General features: G+C 38.9%; 2 protein-coding genes across 8 annotated transcripts in view; one reads left to right on the forward strand and one right to left on the reverse strand.

The window, feature by feature from the left end:
- The first annotated feature begins 975 nt into the window (after window positions 1-975).
- Window positions 976-4,144, forward strand: ckmb (creatine kinase, muscle b). Of its 2 annotated transcripts, none has more exons than XM_052575604.1 (7): window positions 976-1,130; window positions 2,264-2,472; window positions 2,590-2,744; window positions 2,814-2,946; window positions 3,020-3,315; window positions 3,399-3,588; window positions 3,676-4,144. In XM_052575604.1, the coding sequence occupies exons 2-7, from the start codon at window positions 2,283-2,285 to the stop codon at window positions 3,852-3,854; spliced, it is 1,143 nt and encodes a 380-aa protein (XP_052431564.1). In that variant the 5' UTR covers window positions 976-1,130; window positions 2,264-2,282; the 3' UTR covers window positions 3,855-4,144. The 2 variants fall into 2 exon arrangements, with proteins under 2 accessions (XP_052431564.1, XP_052431563.1); XM_052575603.1 differs by having other exon boundaries at window positions 978-1,130; window positions 2,261-2,472.
- A 709-nt stretch (window positions 4,145-4,853) lies between these two features.
- Window positions 4,854-16,355, reverse strand: part of mark4b (MAP/microtubule affinity-regulating kinase 4b) — a 42,312-nt gene continuing 30,810 nt past the window's right edge. Inside the window, exons 13-19 of one of the 6 annotated variants that reach the window (XM_052575601.1) lie at window positions 15,582-15,793; window positions 14,939-15,042; window positions 12,889-13,164; window positions 11,067-11,149; window positions 8,648-8,692; window positions 8,346-8,385; window positions 4,854-6,656 (exon numbers count right to left, since the gene is read on the reverse strand). In XM_052575601.1, the coding sequence (XP_052431561.1) occupies window positions 6,323-6,656; window positions 8,346-8,385; window positions 8,648-8,692; window positions 11,067-11,149; window positions 12,889-13,164; window positions 14,939-15,042; window positions 15,582-15,793 (1,094 nt within the window). In that variant the 3' untranslated portion in view covers window positions 4,854-6,322. The remainder of the gene's footprint in view (window positions 6,657-8,345; window positions 8,386-8,647; window positions 8,693-11,066; window positions 11,150-12,888; window positions 13,165-14,938; window positions 15,043-15,581; window positions 15,794-16,355) is intronic. The other 5 variants (XM_052575602.1, XM_052575597.1, XM_052575599.1 and 2 more) reach the window with 5 other exon arrangements.

A 16,355-nucleotide genomic window follows, 5' to 3' on the forward strand; every position in this document is an offset into this window, starting at 1 on the left:
TAGTATGTAGAAATAATTGGTCTTGATCTTGGATTTCCAAGAAGTTTAGTTTTATTTATGTAGGACACTGGTTTCAGATTGGCTGATAAGGCACGATAGCATCATGTCAAATGAGGCATAAGAACAAATTCAAAGTGATCTTTAGAAGGAACTAAACTGAATGGCCGATGCTTATTTCTCAGGAGAAATGGAATCATACTTTTTAAAAATGGAAAAAAATAACTTCTGTGATAACCAACTACTAAACTGTATGGACTGGGTTCTGTGATGTTACATTACATTCTGACTATGAAAACCATTTGGAAGATTATGCAAAGCACATATCCTCTCAGGTATAATAATAATAAAAAAAGCAACAGTTGCAATTTTTATATTGCTTGCAATGGTATAAGTAGTACAGATCACTAACTGGACACTGAGAACACAACTGGGTACAGTACGGACTGTCTTCACCTCAAGAGACACATGATGCCGTCCCTTACGTAAATTATATCTTACAAGACATGGACGAATACAGGGCTAACCCCTACTTTAGTGAGAAAAGTCAATAATGTCTGCAATTTTATAAGTAAACAACATATTTTAGCATAAAAGTGCATTTACCATATAAAGGCATTTTTAACGCTCACATTCCACAAAAGTGGATATTATGCAAAAAAAAAAAAAAAATGTATGAGCTTTGTTTAAATTTTAGTCCTTTTTCACAATTTCTCTGTGAAAATAATAAAGTAGCAATTACAGTTTTAGTCATCAACACAATAGTACGATACAAGGAATAATTGAATGCATTATAGGTCTTAAAATAAGGATTTTTTTGTGCTTTAACAGTGTATTTGACTTATTTCATAACTGAGCAAGAGAGAGGACATGCAACTGTGAGGGGGTGGGGACAGCTGTCTCTTCGTCTCGGGTGTTGTGATATAGCTTCTTTCCTTTTAGAACCTGAAACCCCTATTAAGGACCGCAGCTGTCCAATGAGATTCAAGCATGCATGAGCCGAGCAACCAATGGGCAGCAAACATTGAAGTATATAAACCAAGGTCTGACATCTTGCAAAGTTGGGCAACCCCTACATTGGCTTGGTGAACAGGATCTGATCCCAAGGACTGTTACCTTTTTCTCCTGTACAGGTAAACTCAGCTACGGTTCAAAGATTTCTCAAGGGTGGGAATAAGGGGTATTTGATGAAACATGAAAAACTTCAGCAAAAACGACGTTATACATTGCAGCTTTATGTGCCAAAATATTCCCCATACAAATTAATGAAACCTCATTGGGGTTAAGGACCGTATCCCTGATGCACAATATTTGGATTCTTCTGGAATTACATACTTGATCACTGGAGTATTAGAAATGTCTCTCATATTTTTTAAGTTGCTTTCTACCTGTAGAAAGCTTGTCTTTGCTTGATAAGCTTCATAGAGTCATAATGCATTGGAAAGCTATTATGTAGGCAGTCTGGAGTAGATTGCTGTCTATGGCAGGAATTATCTGTGTGTGCTTGACACCTGTTGTGATTCTGTGCAAGGTCATATCATCTGGGGGAATTGATAGCTGATGTATTTTACTTAAGTCTATTTATACTCCAGATATTGCAATCTTTTTAAATTAATGCAACTGTATGCAAAAGCTGTGAATACGTGGACAAACTAAGCATTTGATATTTCAAATATTTCGCTAATTACATATTTCAAAAGCTAAATTGTCTGCGTAATACCAATTATGGGATCGAGTTTGCATGCTCCACCCCCAGCAGAAATTAGAGAGGTGAATGTGCTATCTGCTTTGAGTGATGGGAGTGAGTTTGGCATGCATGCTAAAAATATCACCTGCTGTCTGATGCATATAAGCATGGGAGCTATTCAACCACCACTCCATTTAGAAATATGTGGTGCTGGTTAAACATAGCATCATATTTTGTTACTAGGAGACTGAAGTTTAATTGGGACACAAAATATAGTATGCATTAACATTTGTCTGCAACTGCTGGCATCTTAATCTGGAAACTAGTGCTGTTTATCCTTGACAGAACGAAAATAGGTAGATGTTCATAATTCTCGGTTTCAATGGCAGCATTGAGAGACACTGGTTACCCTTTGTTTTTGGGTCCAATGAGAAAGCTACCCCTTAATAGGCCTGGGACAATGTTTCGGGTTGTCCATCCTAACAACGGCCCTGCAAACAAGATTTCCAACTTATCATAGGTCTCCAAAGCACATAATAAGTACTTTGCCAACTTGCCTTACAACTTGTCTATTAGCAGATCACGGAAAAGTGCAATCATGACTAAGAACTGCAACAACGATTACAAGATGAAGTTCTCTGTGGACGAGGAGTACCCTGACCTCTCCCAGCACAACAACCACATGGCCAAGGTCCTGACTAAGGACATTTACACCAAGCTCAGGAGCAAGTCAACCCCCAGTGGATTCACCCTGGATGACTGCATCCAGACCGGCGTGGACAACCCTGGTAAGTAGAACATGTCTGAATACATTCCCCCATAGTGTCTAATCTCTCAGATTGCCAAAAGCAATGCTTTAGTTACATAAAGATACATAAAGCACAACCCTTTGATCCCAATTCAAGGTCATCCCTTCATCATGACCGTTGGCTGTGTGGCTGGTGATGAGGAGTCCTACGAAGTCTTCAAGGAGTTGTTTGACCCCATCATTTCCGATCGTCACGGTGGCTACAAGCCCACCGACAAGCACTCTACTGATCTGAACTGGGAGAACCTGAAGGTATACTAAAGATCTTTACATTATCATGGCAGTTTTAATCTACTGTGGCTGATGTTTTCCTGTATGCAGGGTGGTGATGACCTTGACCCCAACTATGTTATGAGCACCCGTGTGCGTACCGGCCGCAGCATCAAGGGATTCACCCTGCCTACCACCAACAGCCGTGGTGAGCGTAGAGCTGTGGAGAAGCTGTCTATTGAGGGTGAGTCTCACTGACATTATGTCCTGACATCCACAAAGCAACATACATGGTCTTACTGAAGTTCCTCTCACAGCTCTGAACAGCCTGGATGGTGAGTTCAAGGGCAAGTACTACCCTCTTAAGGACATGAGTGACAAGGAACAGGAGCAGCTCATTGCTGACCACTTCCTGTTTGACAAACCTGTGTCCCCCCTGCTGTTGGCTGCTGGCATGGCTCGTGACTGGCCTGACGGTAGAGGCATCTGGCACAATGACAACAAGACCTTCCTTGTGTGGGTGAATGAGGAGGATCACCTGCGTGTCATCTCCATGCAGAAGGGTGGCAACATGAAGGAGGTCTTCAAGAGGTTCTGCGTTGGCCTGCAGAAGGTAAACCCCGTTATTTTGAATCCTTTCGTCATCTAATGCAAAGATAAGCAACCAAAGGCCTGACTCCTTGTTGTATATTGCAGATTGAGGACATCTTCAAGAAGCATAACCACGGTTTCATGTGGAACGAGCATCTTGGTTTCATCCTGACCTGCCCCTCTAACTTGGGTACCGGCCTGCGTGGTGGTGTCCACGTCAAGCTGGCCAAACTCAGCACACATCCCAAATTTGAGGAGATCCTGACCAGACTGCGTCTTCAGAAGCGTGGCACAGGTGAGCTTGAAATTGCTGAACTTATAAAATGGCAGACTTACACTGTGATCATCATTTTAAGAGACTCTGTGTGCTCTTGTTGTGTAGGTGGTGTGGATACTGCCTCTGTCGGTGGTGTGTTCGACATCTCCAACGCTGACCGTCTGGGCTCCTCCGAGGTGCAGCAGGTGCAGCTGGTGGTTGATGGCGTGAAGCTCATGGTTGAAATGGAAAAGAAACTGGAGAAGGGCGAGTCCATCGATGACATGATCCCTGCCCAGAAGTAAAATGTCAAAAGTGCTTTTCTTTTTTTATTTGTTCTTTTAAGCAGTCATGCCATCTTGACTTTTCCAAGAGACACTCCACCCCGCTCCCCTTTTTCCTACTTTTTTTCTCTTTCCTTTCTTCCCTGTCGTCTTCTTTTTCCTGCACTTTTCCTTTTTATCTTCCTGTTCCTCCTGTAACATCCTGGGATCAAACCTCCACATAGCTAGAAAACCCTAGCTATGTTGCCTTCACCTAACCTTTTTTTTTTTGGTTGTACAAAATTAATAAAACGGCCCCATGTAACAATCAACCTGTGTTTTAAGTCTTTATATTCTTGATAAGTCTTGATTCGTACCTCCAGACACAGCTGTGAACTTATGTATACATGTATGTAATGTATAATTGTGGGGGATCCTTTCAGAATTTTCAAAGCTGAACTTCAATACATAATTAGAACTTTATGCACACTTTTATAAATCCAGTCAGCTAAACTGACCCAAAAGTCATTGTGAACACTAAAATAGCAGAATAGCACAATGACTGTCAACAATAGTTCAAGAATGGTTTTTCCATCAGTTATTATGAAGCCAGATCCCATTTGCTTGAACTATAACAAGTTACAATATTTGCAAATCTTACACAATATTTATATTCAACATGTAAAGCAATAAATTAATATAAATTGCTTGTACAAAAGGAAATGTTTTAGAGAATTACTCAAATGAATAACACATTTATATAGAAAAAGACCAAAGAGCAAATTGCAAAGTGTGATTTGAAAAGCACACACAGATCCAAACAGGTTCATACCTGTATCTCTGGATATCTGGCTTAGACCAAATGAGTAGGATTTGGCCTCGAAAAAACAAAACAAAAAAAAAGGATTTAATTACTCTAGATATTAAGATCTCTCTAGTTAAGTATTCCTTATATATTCCCAATATATTTCCTTAAAACTTACATTAAGAAAATATCTTTTAAATTTTGAACTGAACAAAAAATAACAAACAAACAAATCATTGGATTTTCAGACAAATGTAATCATTCTTGCATTTTCTCACATTGCACAGCTCAGACATATTCCAATCTTGACTAATAGGACTTACAATACCAAATCAGAGATAAAGTCAACAGTCTGTTTGTGGTCATTCAGCAGAGTGCACTTCTGGCAAGATAACAGAGGTTTCTCATCAGCGTAACACATACAAGAGCAACACAAAGAGCATTGTGTCTCGACTTGGCTCAATGGGATAAATTGCACCATTTGAAGGGTGAACTGCTTTTAAACAGGTGATGTTGCTCACTCAGCCCTAAAGTGCTACGGTGTGACCATATAATCTAAAAACAAGGAGGCTCAGGAAAGCAGACATCACCTACTCAACCTGCATCACTGGCAAGTTTCACAACCAACAAGATCATTAAAAAAAGAGGAGAAAACGCTATCACTTTTAGCACTTGCATTGTCAGCGGCTCCGCACGTTGTCTACGGTTCGAAATGGTGTGGCCTTCACACGTGTTTTTTTTGAATATGGTTATTTAAACAAGGATAAAATTAAACATACTCTTCTCCCTTACAAAGCAGAAGATTAGAAATCAAAAAATGAGTTAAATAGCAGCAGTTAAAAAGGAATGACAATGTACAGAGTGAACAAGTGACAAAAAAATGGGTGTTAATAAACAACATGGCTAAGATACCAGGTAAAATCAGCGGTAAAGGCCGGGACACACCAAGCCGACTTCAAAGAACTCGCGGTGAAGCTGCGCTGGAACACACCGCACAGACTACAGCCGACGGCAGACTAACACGTGCGTTCTGCGCATGCCTGAGAGGAACGAGCTGTTCATATCAGCAGCTGTTAATAGTATGTATTAGTCATTCTAAAGAGAAACCGAAACACAGATATACGAAATGTAAACAAAACATCGCTTGCTTAGCATTTTGAGTATCAGTAACGTTAATAACTTTAATCATTTTAAGCAGCTCATGTTAATATGAAAACATTTGCGTATTAGAATGATTTGGGAAGATCACGTAACATTTAAACAGCCTTCTGTCTGTACTGCCTTCACTCACATGCTTGTTTTCATTACTTTTGCTTTAATTCTCAGCACTGACTCATTCGATAAACTCAACATCCAATCAGAGCTCTCACTCTCGCCCGACAGCCCCGACGTTCCCAATGCGAATCTGGGCAAACTACCGCCGATGTGAGCCTGACAAGAGCCGACGAGTGGAACACACCAAACAAACTAGCAAGACCATCGCTCGCCGTCAGCCGACATCGGCTTGTTGTGTCCCGGGTGTTAAACAGGCCTGGTAAAGAGAGTTCCTTCAGCAGGGCTTTTGTGTGAGCAGGTGCCCAGTTCTCAAAGTATGTGTGCTAGTCTTTGTAGGCTTATAGGGGGCGGGGGTGTGGGCGGGGCTAAGTCCATTCATCTCATCTTTCTGTCCCATGCTTTTGTCCCTGCTCTCCACCCCCTCTTGCCCTCAGAGTTCGAGTTCTTTGGACACTTTGGTGGCGATGTCCCGAAAGGCAAGCGGTGCCCCCCACAGGCGCTTGAATCGAATACCGCTGGTCTCGGCGGGGCCGTTGGGCAGCTGGCACACCTCGGCTTCGAAGGCAACGCGGGATCCGGCGGCTCCATGGGTGCAGGAGAGGAGGAAGGGCCCGGCCTGGTGGACCTGGCAACCGCAGCCCTGCGCCGCCTCCCGCAGAGCCAGAACCACCTCGGCTGGGTCCCGCGGGCTCCGCACCTTCACATCCCAGCCGCATCGGGGGGTCCGGGGCTCTGTCGCTTTTTGATACCCAGATAGATAGCGACTGTGGAGGGAGGAGGAGGTGAAATGAGGGGTGGGCGGTGACGTCAATGTGCGGATGCGGGGGAGGGGGGACAAGAGAGAAATATATTAGAAATATGTAAGAGCAAAAATTTGAACTACACAGAGACTGACTAAACTGTGTGGACTTCTAGTCTGAGATATTATTTAAAAAGGTAACACTTTGTAGTAAAGTTCTATTTGTTTCTCTTAGGTAGAGCATTGGGCATTCATTGGGCATTGGGTAGATTACATTTAGTAATCTACATTAATGTTAATTTTCACTATAAACTATATTCTATTTATAATTCAATTAAGTTCATATTACATTTAAACATTTTTTTTTTACTAAAAGAAATTAATAATGAACATTGCTTATTGTTAGTTTATGATGTGTAATATGTTAACTAATGTTAACTGAACCATGTTGTAAAGTATTACCAACAAAATCATATCTAAATAGTTTGAAATAAACATCCTAAAAATGTCTGAAACTCTTCTACAATCAAAAAAAAAAGAGAGGAAATGTTCAGATGAACACTTAAACCTGTTACCTGTCAGGAGACACTGGAGTTCTTCAGGATAATAAAACCATACAATCTGAGCATTATTTAAAATCCAGTCTGACTATCAGAAAAACCTGGAGAACATTTTGGAAGGCCAGAATAAAATGTAAATGCCATTAATAATAATAAATAAAAAAATGTCAGGACATACACTGCCATTTAAAAGTTTTGGGTCTGTTATATATGCATTTTTAAGGCTCACCAAGGCTGCATGCATTTGATAAAAAATACAGTAATATTTTGAACTATAATTGCAATTGTAATATCCATAGTTTTATTTCTTTTTCAAATATATTTCAAAATGTAATTTATTCCTGTGATGGTAAAGCTGGAATAACTTCAGCCTTTGTTGTAACCTGATTTTTTGAGTAATCATTCTAATATGCTGATTTGCTGCTCATATAACCAAAGAATATTATATACATTTATATTGACTTTAAAATTCAAGGGACAGCATTTCATTTTCATTTCATTTTAAAGACATTATAAATGTTTCTTCAGTCACTTTTCATCAATTTATGTATCCATGCTGTATAAAAGCATTATTATCTTTTTTTATTTTTATAAAAATCTTACTGACCCCAAACTTTGAGCAGTAGTGTATAAAATCATTCATACTTAAATTAATGGGCGCATACAAATATAGGGATGAAACATAATAATAATAATAATAATAATCAAGCAAAAATATTGGGTAGAGCACTACTGTATGTTTATGCGGAAATGAACACAACTCAGAACAGATTCCTGTGCAGCCATACATCACCTGTCATGCACTACACACATTATTCCTAAAATGTAAATCTCAACTGGATGTAAACTGCATTCAAAAGTACATACACTTAGCAGCTTTTAACAAAACTATTTTGAGATTAATAATTAAAAATCATTCAAACATCCACGTTAAAAACTGAAATGTGACTTTCCAAAAGCAACAGCCGACCACTGTCAGAGAAATATGGAAAAGATAAAGGTAAAGGGAAGGACAAGTACGGCTCTAAACAATATCTACATACATCTAAGCTAGTTTTGATGCACACAGTACACAGCTCTAAATGATGAACAAAATGCAGTCACATTCTGATCAATCTGATCTGCCAAGGAACGGATCACATGCTAGAAATTACCTGTATTTTTTAGCCTGACTTTTTGTAGTTGTATCTGTAGCTAAGGAGAAGTAACAGAGAGTTAAAATCGTATGAAGAAGTTTAAGTTTTTTCTAAGCAAATATCATTAAATCGTTTATCTGGATGATCGATTCATGCTATTATTGTTCATTATTGTTCTCTACATATTTTCTGTCTTTCGTCTGTTTGAGCTGTTTGCTTGGTTTCTGCGATGAAGAAGATGGTCCAGAATTGGAGGAGGGACGGCTTATGTTACTTTCTCTGTCGTTTTTGTGTATTAAAAAGAATTTGGAATAACTCACCTTGTGACCGGAGATCTGCAGACTCTCTCAGGTTCGTCTGTGACCCTCAAAAGGAAGACAAATGTTCATGTTAGGAATCAACCAGCAAGTAGAGCGACACTTATTCTTCATCCCGTTCACATCTAACACCACAGACTTGCACTGTTACATTGACATCACCTTCAGCAATCCACAAAGCACAACAAAAGAAAGTGACGACAGTGATGGATTTACAGGGTGTATTCTTAAAAGGCCATCTAAATACATTTATTTCTTCTTTGTCTGGTAATATGCTTTTAAGTTTATCTACTATTTTATAGGTGACGTTAGAACAATATTAGTAGTTATTAATATAGCTTTAAACAAAGAAAGTGCTAGTTGACTGATGTCCACATGAGGGCGCTATGGATCGAGGCTTGTGAAACTTTCCATTCACATGATGCAGCAAATGAGGTGGCGACTGGATTCCCTCTTAAAGGGACAGTACAGGGGCCCGCTTCCTCAAACATTACAGTGAAAATGGAGGGCTCTATACTGGGTGTAAATAAACAGTATCTGGACAGAAACATTATGTGGTAAGCAGGGGAGGCAAATGAGCTTGGCCAACGGTGAGTGGGATTTGGCATGAGAGGATGAAATACGTTACGCATAACTAATCTGGATTTCAGATTGAGAGAGGAAACCCCTGCTCTGTTTGCCTTGTCCAAAATTAAGCTTTTGTGATAAAACAGTCCAAATGAAATTGTTTTAAATGGCTGCTTCTGCATTTTTTTCTACTATAATCACTAGAAACCTGATAAAGTCACACAGTAGTCCTCAGACCAAGATGAGAGCGATTCCTATGAATGAGTAAAAGGTGAGAGTAATGCTTAAATTAATGCATGAAAAAAGTAGTACATGGATGGTGCTGGTGTAAAAGGCCCCTTGAGCAAATACAAATACAATGCTTTTTCAAATATTAAAATATCTGCAGCAATTAAGTTATATTATAACCAAAATAATGTTTGTCCCCCCCCAAAATTCATTTTAAAACTAGAATACTGTTTGTTTGAAAAGAAAACGAAAGTAACTTTAACACTTTCTTCTCTTCTGTGTTCAGGTCAGAGTACCACAATGCATAGCTCTGACGTATAACAAGAATGCACTGAGCTTTGTTTACAAATAGAGGAAGATTCACGCCGTACATAAAACAGCCTTTGTAATATGTTTGAAGATTTTAACAAAGAGGATGACTTGCAAATGTTTGCCTTGCTTTACTTATAGGAACCAGAATATAGAGATGGTTAACTGTGAGATGGTCGTTCTATGTCTGAGAACCGGGTTCTGTGTCAGATTGAACATGCATCGAAGACTGACATTGATTAAAATCATTATTTTTGTTTTCTTTGCATACAATTTTTTTTCTCTTAGCTTCATAAAATTATGGTTGAACCACTGATGTCACATGGACTATTTTAATGATGTTCTTACATCCTTTCTGGGCATGGTAAATGTCAGTTGCATTGCTCTCTATGGAGGCTCAGAAAGTTCTTGGATTTCCTCAAAAAATATCTTAATTTTTGTTCTTTAGATGAATGAAGGTCTTGAGGGTTTGAAACAACATGAGGTAATTAATTACAGAATTTTCTTTTTTTTTGGATAAACTAACCCTTTAAATCAATCAGCTATGAGGTGAATCAGAATGTTACAAAGTTTTTTGAGAAGTGCACAGAAGACAAAGGGACAAGAATTTCTACTTAGGGAGATTCAATTCAATTCAAGCTGACTGTCTCAAGTCGATGTCCATACGGCAGAAATGTATGGTAAAAATCAAGAAGCTAGTTACTGTCAATGTCAGTTTGGTAGTTTTGTATGTTCTTCATGGGAGTGTGTGGATAGCTCTTTCGATTGAATTTTGCAGAGATTATCATTTTGGTGGAGATTTATTTTTTTGCAGAATCATGGGTAATGCTGTTTTTTTAAATCAGGAATTCTGCTGTTAAACCTGATTATTTAAAAAATAAGTTAAATAATGCAGAATGATGGCATCAGCGGAAGCATAATATCAACCCTGTAGCTCATATTAGGTCGGTCTTAAAAGGTTTAGAAGTTATGGTTCAAAGCAATATCTCTATGGTGAAAATAAATGGTATTTTAACTTCTGAAACCACACTTTTGCTCTCTACATAGCATATGAGTCATATGACACATTTTTTGGAGCCTGACATCTGATATGTATGCTTTTCCAGAAGAAAGAAAAGCATACAGGTTTGGAATGGCATGAGGGTGAGTATGATGACTATCCAAAATGTACATTTTTGCAACTAAATAATATGTGTACAAGCTCAAGGAGGCACTCTGACACCCAGAGCCAACACATGTGCCTAAGAGAGAGGTGAGACTGTGAGTATTTTGACAGACTGACAGATGGAAAAAGGCCACAAACAGGAAGAAAACTTACTAACTGTTTTTGATCCCTGTGGCAGAGTGCAGCCCGAGACTGACTTGTTTGAGCTCTGGCGCTTAGAGGGGTCAAGATTGACCCTAAGAGTTGATGAAGGGAAGGAAAAAGGAGAGTGAAGAGAAGGACAGTTTGGAAGACAGAAAGAAGAAGGGGAACAGGAAGATCGAGAGAGAAATAAGATTGCAGCAAGGAAGAAAAAAAAAGCAAAGAAACAAATAAATAAAATAGAAACACTGATCACCCAACAATAGCCAAGACCAAGAGATAGAGGGACACGAGGAGGAGCAGGAGCCTGAAGCTGTCGGTTAATAACAGAGGAGGCTTGAGGAAGAGTTAATGCAGAGAGTAAATATGCAAACTTATGCGGAAAAAGGACATTATCCACTGGATGTCAGCCTAAATAGGTTAATCTAATCGGGAAGTTTCTTTTAAGAGATGGAAGTGTTGCTCTAATCTTATAAAGAGCTTGTAGTTGTGTATCCCTGCAGAAGTCCTTCTTTCTGGCTTTCAGCCAAGAGAGGCGCATAAACAATTTCACTGAGGATGCTGAAGAGCAAAGCGCCCGATCAGCGTTCCTACACGCTACTGAACGTCTCAATTACATTACTGACTCCAAAAGCTCCCATATCTAACTCCATTATCTCCTCAGATCCCACAGGACAATGGCCACCAAACCAAATGAAAGATGACTTTGTAAACTGACTGGCTCCAGCAGTGGAGCCTCTGTCATTTTGGTATTATGCAGCTAATGGGCCGGTCACGTCAAAGACGATAACTATAATTATAAAGTTATAAAAATTTACTTCTAATTCAGAGAGAATAGAGAGACAGAGGGATGAAATCATTGCAAACGCTTTCAGAAAGTTTTTTCTAGCTGATGAATGATAAAAACTCACACAGCCAATCAGAATATAGACTTAAAGAAAAACTAAATGTTATTGTCTGTTTGTATGGACACAAATATAGTTTTTATAATTGTTGTCCATGTAATTTAGTTAATATAGTTACTTCTGTTGGTGTGGATACTGTTGTTTTTTCGCCTTTTCATGTCTTTTCAAGACTTTATTTTTAAAGACTGAGTCCGGGTGTCATCTATAGAGATCATTATGTCATTTTTTTCAATTTTTTCTTATGCTTTAAACAATGTAATGACATGAAATTAACAATTGTTTTCCTGGTAGTCAGGAATATATAGTAATCATTAAAGTTATTGTCTGTATTATAGTAACAGTTATAATGTTTGGTCTTGGCAGAATAGATCTGCTGCAGCAGATAAAGTATCAAGAGTTGCAACTGCCAATGCTGTATGTAATAAATACTGCTGCTGCACATATAACACATATAAAATTACCTCCATATATAACATACATGAAATTACCCTGTAGTAGATCTATACAGGTGGAGCTGGGGAAGTGGGAGGGTTTCTGAAGCGCACTGAAACTGCTACACTAAGAGCTAACCAAGTTTTTGAATGTTGTGCAGAAATCTTATTGGCTGCTGATGTGAAAAGAAACCAATCAGCTGCACAATGTGATTATATCAGATTGAGTTAGAAACTATCAGCCTGCGTCATCTAGAGTTTCATGACCGAACTTTGCATTTATCGTTATAGATATGTTATAGTCATGGTTCAGTGTGAACAGGCCATAAAAACATCCTCAGGCAGCACAATGCTAACTCCTGGTGCTAATACTTGATAGGTGAAATATTTGCAAAGAGCAAACTGATGATGTGAAACTTGATTTATTTGGATCTATTTTTATCTATAATATTCGTAGTCATTATAGTTTACAAAATTAAACCGTCGCTCTCTTCTTACCTGCGGGTAAGTTTTGAGGTCAGCTTAGAGAACAGGTTTGAGGTGGCACGGCTACGGGAGTGCGGCAGAGGACTGGCTTCATGGGAGAGGGTGGGTGAGGTGGGGGGTGCGTGGGTGGGAGGCCGGTGGTCCCGGAGCTGGCCTCCGTGGAAGGTGCTGCGGATGGTAGAGCCCCTCATCAACCGAGAACGCTCAGAAGATGTGGAGCTGGAGGCCCCGGCCCCAGAAATGCTGTGGGTGGACGGGGAGGCTGGAGGTAATCGATGTGACAAGGAGCTGAAGAAAGAGATTAGAAAACATGGATGGAAATCAAATTCCCCTTGAACTGAAGTTGGGTGTGACTCGTCTGCCATTACTTTTGCCATGAACATGAATGATACCCACCCAGAAAAAACATTTTAGGATTCTAACAACCACCCAGAACATTATGGAAGCAAGATGTGTACAGGCAAACGTGCAGAAATGCATGTGAAAATGCCAAAATGATTGATTTGAAAAAATGACAGTGCAGTGATACAGTATGTTATTAATCCTTCTTATTAGCAGTTATTGTAGCTCTAATTGGAGGTTAATTTGGCAGTAGAACTTAATCAATTAGACAAAGTCCAAAACAAAACACAGTAACAGCTCTGTAGCGATAGGATTAGACCAATATCAGATCTGGAGGCTCAGAGAGGCAGCTCTGCTTGGGTTTAGTTGAGCGTAAATGTGAGGCAGGATGCTGAGTCACTGAGGCATGAGCTCTCTTGTGTTCTTATTCCCATCTCAGAAACAGCCACTTAAGGCAAATTAAAACTGAACCCATAGCCGAAAAAAGCTTGCACACGACTGCACATCTGAATACTGCAGACAGAGATACGCAGAGAATGGAGAAGGTTAGAGAAATCTCTTTATTTTCAGTTTATTAAACTAATCTGAACCAGGGGAACAGGAAAGTCAAACTTATGCAACATGTATGCAGCATCTTTATTTGGGTTGCAATTAAAATCCATTGGTTGCCTCTAATTTTACATTGGAAAGAGCAGAGGCAAAAGGAATAGGGATGCTTTCCACAGCAACCAGCACTACTAATGTCTCAGTTCAGATGGGTTCACAATGCAGACGTGCCGCTCTTGGCACCAGACTGCCTCCGTCCTCTCCGTCTCGTCAGGTTTTGGCATAAATCTAACCGATCTCACATGCTGCCTCAGTCTGCCCACTGGCCCCGGGCCACTTCACTTAACGCTCTAAATAACCCTGTGCTGGTGAACATTACACACACACACACACAGGATTTCCTATAACGGTGTTTCACAAATTAGCTTCCATTGGTCGGAAACTCTGCAGTCATTAATAGCCGTTCTGGGCAGAAAATGAATGTGCTGAAGGGGCTTGAAACAGCTTGGCTGGGCTGAGTGCATTCAGTGTGTACATGGGGTCTGAGAGATTTGAGACTAGTCTGGGATTTAAAATCGCAGAATTTATGTTTGAGGATTTTAAACAGTAAAATTTACTAATTCTATTAAAATAGTCTACATTATTTTAAAGTCAAAAATCAAATATGGGAATTTGTGACTAATATGCACTGAAAAATATTAATATCAATTCCGTTTTCTCTCAAATTATTACCCTGATAATACCGTTCGCAATAAAAAATATTGTATTAAATTATAAAAATCATTCTGGATTTCACTGTGTATTCGTCTCATTCTGGTGACGGTGATTCTGCGTGTGTGGACATGTGTACTGTACAAACTGGGCTCAGGGGAGGGAGGCTTCTTTAGGTCAACCAGTCATGCAGCCTTGTGACCCAGACAATCCACGTGCCTCCTCACGTTCTCTGTAAGTCACATGACACTCAGTCTTTGAGCTTCCCCCGAAAGAGGGGGAAAAAGAGAGAGGAGGGTGATAGAAGGACAGCTAAGCAGTCACCATCTGCCACTGCTGAAGCATAACAGACCAAATCCATCGCAACAAGCACACAGAAAAACTACTTTCAGCTTCAGCATGTACATCAATTATGAAACTTCAATGCACATTTACAAATATAAAGCACAGAGACACGTTTTACCTGTTCTCTTTCCCATTCTGTAGTAAGGAGTGTCTGTCGGTGCTCGTACGGTCCGTACACACGTAAGTGTTTCTACGGGTCATGGCACTGGCAGGGATGTTGTTCTAAAGCATGAAACAGGAAGCAGGTATTAAAGCCTCCCAAAAAAGATGGATTTAAACACAGACATGCTATCCTAATATAATCAGCTTTTCTGGCACAGTTGTCCTCAGAAATGTTCTTTTAGGGACAAGCTGTTTGGGAAACATCACTTTATGACCAGACAATGCCAATAATGAATGTGAACATGTGCCATTGTATCCCAGGGGAAAAACTGTTATTACTGATGTATTTGGTGTACAGGAAGTTATGTAACATTTTAATGGATGGCACTTGAACGGTCATCAGCATGATTTATATTTTCTACTCTATTAATGGAATAGTGCATCTAAAAATGAAAACTGATCATCATTGACTTGTCTTTTGAAACATGCATGTTTTTTTTCCTTCTGTGGAACACCAGCTTCCCTTTTCCACAGAATGTAAGCAAGGTTAACAGCTTAAATTTCAGGTGGTTCCTTGTATAAATCTATCATATAGCTTCAAAAAAAAGAGCAAAAGCCCAATCATGAATAAACTCAATAAACTTCCTGTGCTTGCTTACTGTTGTTGCATTAATGTCTTTGCGGCGGTCAGGGATCTCAGCTTTGTTGGGGTTGTTGGCTGAGCTGACCATGGGGCTCGACGGGGGGATGCTACGGCTGCCCACCACACTGCAGCTGGCCTTCCTCGAGGGCAGACGTTCCTCTTTTAGATCCCCCTCTCCTGTACTGGTGGGGCTTCGCTTGGGATGGGTTACTGGCACTGATGGCCCACCTGACAAACATTATAAATGAAAGACAATTGTAAATTATGTTAATAATAACAATGATAACATTAACAATAATAAATATTTTGTTATTAATTTGTTACTAATAAAAATTCTTACTAATATTCATAATTATGAAATGGTTTTATTAATAATTATACTGATATTAATAATTGTAGAACTAATAACATGTTCCATTCTGAATAGAAACTACCACTAATACTACTAATTATTACTATTGTTAATATCAACTGATATTAATATGATTAGAATTTTAAATGTATTCATTTATTAAATGGCAATAATAATAAAAATAATTGTAATGTGATTATTATTAATAAACTGATATTAATATGATTAATGTTTTTTTATTAATAAAAAGCTATAATAATAATAATAATAATATCAATCAGATTACAAATACTAATTGACTTGACTAACTATTATTAATATTTTTATTATTAATAAATGCCTATAATAACTGTTGTTGGCATATATTAATGAAAAAAAAATATATATATATTGTTTAAATAAATTGATATTAAAAACTATAATTATTATCACCATTAA

The sequence above is a fragment of the Carassius gibelio genome, chromosome B15 (genome assembly GCF_023724105.1).
Source record: "Carassius gibelio isolate Cgi1373 ecotype wild population from Czech Republic chromosome B15, carGib1.2-hapl.c, whole genome shotgun sequence".
Classification (NCBI taxonomy): Eukaryota; Metazoa; Chordata; class Actinopteri; order Cypriniformes; family Cyprinidae; genus Carassius; species Carassius gibelio.

Bases quoted from the DNA above. Each gene is read 5' to 3' on its own strand.
- ckmb (XM_052575604.1), top strand. From the start codon at position 2,283: ATGACTAAGAACTGCAACAACGATTACAAGATGAAGTTCTCTGTGGAC. The intron at 2,745-2,813 runs GTATACTAAAGA...TCCTGTATGCAG, and splicing joins TGAACTGGGAGAACCTGAAG to GGTGGTGATGACCTTGACCC. The intron at 3,589-3,675 runs GTGAGCTTGAAA...CTTGTTGTGTAG, and splicing joins TCTTCAGAAGCGTGGCACAG to GTGGTGTGGATACTGCCTCT.